Raw genomic sequence first — 6,671 nt, forward strand, 5'->3', positions numbered from 1 at the left:
ACACTCTTGTGGTACAATTTGGTAAAGCCACTGTCCAAAATATCAAGGCAAAATGTCTATGCACAGGAACTTTTGAAGGAATAGAAATCCCATAAAAGTAAAATGCGATACCATGCAGTAAAAATATGATGACATGAGCATATGGTCATAGTGCAGCCTGGATATTTTTAAATTTGGAAAGGTTTAAATTTGTAATAAAAGCTGTAATGGTGCAATTTAGGATTTGATCTCCCTTCTTGTACACAGAAAAGTTTTTTGGAGAAGAGACAGTGGGAGGCGCCTGACGCATCATCATCACGCTGTAATCCGATCAAACCGAAACTAAATTGCATGAAGGAGGAAATAAACCTGACTTGCGACTCCGTGTGCTCTTTTGTAGCTGAAAACCACTGGCTTAGTTTATTTTATAATCTTCCTGGACATATTTATTTGTCTTTTACTTGAAAAAAAAAGTTGCACAGTCATGTCTAAGACGGCGGTTCTCAAAATAAGCAGCGCCAACGCAGTTAAGGTGAGTTTCAGCTGTTGTTTCGCTCTCTCACGTTATGTATTATATGTGTTAAGCGCTAAGACTGTACATGAAGGTGAACGTCGACTAGGCCAAGCCTTTTTGTCGGATTAATTCCACAAACGAGTCGAAATGCATGGAGTTTGGAAACGGAAAATGGAAAGCCCCTTTCGGTCTGTAAAACGAAAGTAAACGAAATCGGCAGCACCTGCATCTGGGACTTTGAGCTCACATGTCGCAGTGGTGTGAAGAGAATAAAACACATTCATCCTGTATTAATGTCTTTCATTTTGTTTTATCGGCCACAGGTGGAAAACTTCCGCCAGTCCCTTTATCGCGAGGTTTGTATCAGAAATAACCAACTTCAGTCAAAACCAGTGACATGTGCAGGTGTTATACTAATGTCATGCTCCTTTCCAGGCAGAAAACCTGCTCTCTAATTACATCCCAATGAAGATCTTCCTGCTAGACGGTCTGCTCAAGGTCAGCATGTTCAATATTGCATATTTAACACACGATAGTTATGTGAAATAAACCTCCACCCCTGTACTTTCTGGAAATCCTCCTCCTGTGTGTGTTTAGGATGAGGTCCTCAGCATCAAAGACATGTCCAGCCTCCAGGCCCCGCTGGAGATCCCCATCCCAGACCCCCCTGCCTCAGAGGAGGAGGTTAGACCCACGCCCTGCAAATAACAGCCTCATACATGAACTGGAGAGCCAAGTTTTCACATAACACCTTACATTTGGTGAACATGTTCTTATTCAAAGCACTTTACATACCACGTGTACATTTGTAACACCTGAGAGGAGAAAGCATATATTTGTGGTTTAAATTACAATTTCAGTGTACTCACATTCTCTTAGCTGGCTTGCCCATCCTCCTTGAGGTGTCCTGCATTTCCCAGAACTCCCTTGAGAAATTTGTTGCATTCAGCTTCTTTCATTCATAGCTGGAAAGAGCCATAGCTGTAATGTCACTAAGAGCAAGAGGGTGTCATTTTTGAACGTCAGTGCAAAAACGGTGGCTCTAGAATGAGGGTCTTGCTCTTGGATTGAGGACTGACACCAAAAGCTGACGTTTATCATTAATGATGTAGATTGCTGAAGCATTTTCTGATATCAAACTCTGCCGTAACTGCACTTGAGATGGCTCAAGTGTGCTATGTGGCTGGCTGTCCTTAAGCATAAGGGATAAAATGCATCTATAAAATACCTGCCTGCAACAAGTGACACACATTAATTTGACATATAATTGTTATGTATTCTCATTTGACCGGTGTCCCGGCAGGATATGGAAACCGACAAGAATGAAGACGATGAGAAGAAAAAGAAGAAAGGTAAAGTGTGTTTGCAGTTATCCTGCAGTTAATGGAGGGCAGTGTGAGGTGTGATGGAGGAAAAACCGACTTGACAAACTGAATTCTCCTGCAGCCCCAAAATGCGGCTTCATCAAGGGGAACGAGAAGATCATGACGCTGCTGGACAGGGTGAAACCAGAGATCGTTGGACTCAGAGAGGCCATCATCACTGTAAGTAATTCATTACAAATGTGTGCGACCAAGTTTCAAACCTGCAGAACTTTATCTTAAATTCTAGTGGAGATCCTAATGTTTCCAAAGATACCAAATATGTCCTGGTGAATTAGGAAGAAATGCGGATAAAATGATGCACAAGGCCTCTAGTCATTTTCCTGTTTGATGTAATAGTGCATCTCAAACAGTTTCACTCAGTGTCAGTGTGAAGTAGCCTCAATTAAGTGTTGGAACCAGTAGATACAGAATATGTAAGTGACATTGTTGTACATAATGACAAAAATGTCTCTTTTCTAACTTAAAAGTTGCTTAAAGTGAGGTATTTAAAGGGAAATCAGAGTTCAAGGGGAGTTTTAGGAACAATATGAACTCTAAAACAGTGAGTGGATGAAATTGAAAGAAATTTCTCTCATCATCTGACAGACTCTGTACTGTTGTGCCACTTTAGGTTTCCTGCTGGATTCAACACCTAATCCCCAAAATAGAAGATGGCAACGACTTTGGGGTTGCAATCCAGGTAAATTACATTTGAGAAGAAAACACATCTGCTATATCAAGCAGCACACAGTTGATGCCTGATGTTCCACATGTGTACGGGAGTTAAAAATTGATTTGTTTTTACCGCAGGAGAAAATCTTGGAGAGGATCACCGCAGTGAAGACCAAAGTGGATGGCTTTCAGACCAACATTAACAAGTAGGAACTGGCCAAATCCGGGTAAATGTCACGTAGTTTAAGTTTCTTGTGTGCATGTGGACTCATGAAAACATCTGTTGAACTGCACAGGTATTTCTCAGAGAGGGGAGATGCTGTTGCCAAAGCCTCCAAAGAGACTCATGTGGTAAGTCTTCCTGATGTCTGAGGCCTGTAATGAATCACTCTTACAAAGATATTTCTAATATAAACTGCCACTGGCGCCATCTTCCTCCCCAGATGGACTACCGCTCTCTTGTCCATGAGAAGGATGAGGCAATCTACGCTGAGATCAGAGTGATTGTCCTCGACATCCGCGGTTTCTATGTAAGTGAGCCGACCGGCATTAGAAATTTAACTAAACCATCTCAGACAACAATGTTTATGCAGATTTTTTGTTCTTATCTGTTCACACTAGGCTGAACTTTACGATATCATCAGCAAGAATCTTGAAAAAGTGACCAATCCCAAAGGCGAGGAGAAGCCGTCAATGTACTAAAGCTGGAGAGAACGCTCATCTGCTGGAGACACAAGGACAGATTTACCCACCTTTGCTCCCCCTGACAGATTTCTTTCCTATCTGGTTCACTCAGTATCATTCAACCTTTTTTTTTCTATTAAAGTCATGTTGAATACGCATGTAAATCAACCATGAATCAAGTTTCGTCTTTAAGTTTTGCTTGTTCAAATTAAATAAAACATCCTCAGTATGAACTTGATCCAGGTTTGGTCATTGCTGTGTTTTTGATGTGTGGACTGTTTGGCAGGTGTGTGGCTCCACCTGCTGTTTTATTTTGGTCAGTCAGTGTTAAGCAGTGTTAATGTTCCTTTGGTCACCTTTCCAAAACCTTTATCGAACTGTAAATTTACATAACTTAAAGCACGGAAACTTTCAAATTTACCAGCTGCTGATTACACTTTTCTTGTTGTTCCAGTACAAAAAACCCCAGCAAAACCAAATGATGGAAGAAAGAAATACACCAGCCTCTTCCAGTAACTGCAATTCACTGCAATTCAATTATTTATTAACACAAACTGCTCCCGTGTCACACAAGATTCAAAACTTTAGCTTTACGCAAACGCTCAACTGGTAAGCTTGTTACAAAAGCATTTTTTTCCCCTCAAACAACAAAAGAAAAACAAATTTATATAAAAAAAAATCAACTAAGGAACAGACATGTATACACAACTGAAGAGTCATACTTCAGGTCCTTCTCCTCCAGGGATGAGCTGCAGAAAACCAGTGAGTCAATGGTTGAATTAAAACACAGATATAACAGAGAGGTAAGGAGTGCAAAAATAAGTTTAAGAGGAGATAGAACTGGAAATGTGGTACATTTGCTTACCATGGTGATGTTATTGCCATTAAGCAGGATCTGGTCCAGTTTGGTTATCCTCCTTCCCTCTGGCGTGATTTCACTGCAGCACAGGTAAAAGAAAAAAAAAAAAAAAAACGTCAATTAAACAGACCCAAAGATGTATAAATGGCTTGGGAAATAATAATAATAATAATAATAATAATAATAATAAAAAAATAAAAATAAATAAAAATGGTGTACTTACAATTCTGTCACATCCTCAAGGACCATATCTTAAAAAACACAAGTTAAGGACGAGTTCAGGGGCAAAGAGTGAAAACAGCTCATCTTTAAGGAACAGCAAACCGCATAATCTGCCATCATCTGCAAATTAAACCATAATCTGGGAAGGATACTGACAAAGTCGTCGAAACCCAGCAAGGTGCCAACTATCTCTTTGTCGGTCTTCATCACGATGTGGATTCGGGAGCCGATACATTTGTCCACAAGCTCTGAAAGAATAAAATAATAATAATAATAATAATGTTAAAATAAACATCTCTCACAATCATCGCTAGCTAACGGGTTTCACTTTCTCACGCTTGAACCGGATGTTTTGCTAAATTTGAGCTGAATTGCAAAAGCTGGCAAGAATAAATACAGTTGAACGGTATAAGTACAATTAATCTGGCTTCACTGATATTGAGTTTATTATCATTTCCAGCTAAAACACAACGTTTTATTCCATGTTAAGATGCGATGTCTGCCACCGTGCCAGCGTGATGCTAGCCAACGTTAGCTAGCAAAACATGGCTAACGCCGTTCTCCTTTTGTTAAAGCCCTGAACATACACACTGAGCTTTATTAGTTAACTAATAATTAGTTATTTAAAGGCCACAAAAATAAAAATTCGTGGTGTACAAACCCAGCGGGAGCAGCTGTGACGGATTTGTTGCTGGTGTAGCCGCCATGTTCAAAACTCTCCGGACAGACAGAAGCAATCGAGAGGAGAGCGGCAGCAGCCAGGAGAGAGCAATCGAATCAGGAGCAATCATTCATCGTTTATTAGGCTGCCAGGACCCTCTTGCATTCCTGCGTGTTCTTCTCCTTCTTTCTGTCTTCCGAGGAAGTCCTACTTCCCATGCGCGAAAAATCACAAAATTTTGCTCAAAGGTCCAGTCCCATGCCAGATTACCTAGAGATGCAAACACAATAGTCCTGATGGTGGCGCTACAGCAAGCCTTTAAAGTTCAAAACTTTGAAAATTCATAACAAATCAACCATATGTGCTACAGCTTCGCAACTTTCACCAAAATGTAGCCCCAATACTGAAGAAACTTTTGTACACTTAAACCTATTGCAAATTATGAAATCCATCAATCTATTTTTTTCAAAAACTGTAAAACGTATTAAACCTATCTCCTCCCACAATTTTTACTCAAATGTCACCAAACTTGCTACAGAGCATCTTCAGACTGTCCTACACAAACGATCCACACAGATTTTTGATTTATCAAAAACTGAGCCTATGGTGCATCAAAATGTTTGACTGTAAACGGTATTATAAACATACACTTGCAAATTCTTGGTAAATAAATCTTCAATGTTCATGAAAAAATTGACAAAATTTTGGAGTCATGGCAGATGATGTGTGTCAAATCTCAGAACTGTATCTCAAAAACTGAATTTTTGACAGCATTTTGAATTTTAGCCCTAAGGGGCTCCGCACCTTCTGACGAGCGCAAGGCCAGCAAAACATCCTTGCAATTGAGTAAGGCTTTCAAAACAATTGTGAAGTTTTCCCCGAGAACGCGTGTGCTGTCTGTGTCGGCAGTGAACTTCATCTGGTCTGAGTTGGAAGCGAGTGCCTCTTTGAGCTTGAGACACTTCTAGAACCCCCACCCCGACACAAAAATCCCTGGATTTTACACATATATATGTGTGTGTGTGTGTGTGTGTGTGTGTGTGTGTGTATGTAACACTTACGTAAAAACCTCGCAGGTGTGAAGTGACTCAGCAGTTCACTATATATACATACATATCTATATCTATATAGATATGTATATAGAGATACAGATATAGATATGTGTGTGCATGTGTGTGTGTGTGTGTGTGTGTATTACAGTGACCTCTGGAGTTGTTTTTGTGAGAGAATTTTACTTCCGCATCTGAAAAAGCTAAACTGGAAGTGACGTAGTGGGAGGGAGTGTGGTCAATTTGAACAATAGGAAAATAATGGATCTTAATGCCAGTTGTGACACTGAAGAGGCGATCAATATGTATTCATATCAATATGACGGACCACAGCCTTATAATTACGAGCCTGTTAGGCGTCAAAGAGACCAGGAACAGACCAGGGTCAGAAGAAATGACGGTCAGAGAGAGATTCAGCTGTGCTGCGAGGAGAACCAGTGGAGGACTGGGCAGGTGTGTTGGTCAGTGACCAGGGTTAGCTTGTAGATACATATATGCATATATATGAACGTTAGCAGGCGTTATCTAACACTGTGTTCACATCACAACACTGTAAAGTTTGCTATCACGTATCAGGCTATAACTAGTAATGATCGTTTAATACCAGCAGGAGTCTTGATACTTACCCATAACGGAAACTAATGAGCTTCTATCAGTCGTATTTCGC

The 6,671-nt window shown here is 40.3% G+C and overlaps 2 protein-coding genes across 2 annotated transcripts; one reads left to right on the plus strand and one right to left on the minus strand.

Annotated features, from left to right (window-relative positions):
* The first annotated feature begins 314 nt into the window (after positions 1-314).
* On the plus strand, positions 315-3,451 carry psme2 (proteasome activator subunit 2). Its single transcript, XM_030079316.1, has 11 exons — positions 315-511; positions 817-849; positions 929-991; positions 1,091-1,177; positions 1,797-1,845; positions 1,940-2,037; positions 2,489-2,557; positions 2,668-2,735; positions 2,826-2,880; positions 2,973-3,059; positions 3,151-3,451. The coding sequence occupies exons 1-11, from the start codon at positions 464-466 to the stop codon at positions 3,229-3,231; spliced, it is 738 nt and encodes a 245-aa protein (XP_029935176.1). The 5' UTR covers positions 315-463; the 3' UTR covers positions 3,232-3,451.
* A 269-nt stretch (positions 3,452-3,720) lies between these two features.
* Positions 3,721-5,101, minus strand: lsm5 (LSM5 homolog, U6 small nuclear RNA and mRNA degradation associated). Its single transcript, XM_030079425.1, has 5 exons — positions 4,956-5,101; positions 4,447-4,542; positions 4,296-4,323; positions 4,079-4,151; positions 3,721-3,962 (listed from the first exon to the last, which is right to left on the minus strand). The coding sequence occupies exons 1-5, from the start codon at positions 5,083-5,085 to the stop codon at positions 3,930-3,932; spliced, it is 360 nt and encodes a 119-aa protein (XP_029935285.1). The 5' UTR covers positions 5,086-5,101; the 3' UTR covers positions 3,721-3,929.
* Between the last annotated feature and the right edge of the window lie 1,570 nt (positions 5,102-6,671).

Source organism: Myripristis murdjan, chromosome 20 (genome assembly GCF_902150065.1).
Source record: "Myripristis murdjan chromosome 20, fMyrMur1.1, whole genome shotgun sequence".
Taxonomy (NCBI): domain Eukaryota; kingdom Metazoa; phylum Chordata; class Actinopteri; order Holocentriformes; family Holocentridae; genus Myripristis; species Myripristis murdjan.

Bases quoted from the DNA above. Each gene is read 5' to 3' on its own strand.
- psme2 (XM_030079316.1), top strand. From the start codon at position 464: ATGTCTAAGACGGCGGTTCTCAAAATAAGCAGCGCCAACGCAGTTAAG. The intron at 2,558-2,667 runs GTAAATTACATT...TTTTTACCGCAG, and splicing joins ACTTTGGGGTTGCAATCCAG to GAGAAAATCTTGGAGAGGAT. The intron at 2,881-2,972 runs GTAAGTCTTCCT...CTTCCTCCCCAG, and splicing joins CCTCCAAAGAGACTCATGTG to ATGGACTACCGCTCTCTTGT.
- lsm5 (XM_030079425.1), bottom strand. From the start codon at position 5,085: ATGATTGCTCCTGATTCGATTGCTCTCTCCTGGCTGCTGCCGCTCTCC. The intron at 4,152-4,295 runs GTAAGTACACCA...CCTGTGCTGCAG, and splicing joins CTTGAGGATGTGACAGAATT to TGAAATCACGCCAGAGGGAA. The intron at 3,963-4,078 runs GTAAGCAAATGT...GGTTTTCTGCAG, and splicing joins ATGGCAATAACATCACCATG to CTCATCCCTGGAGGAGAAGG.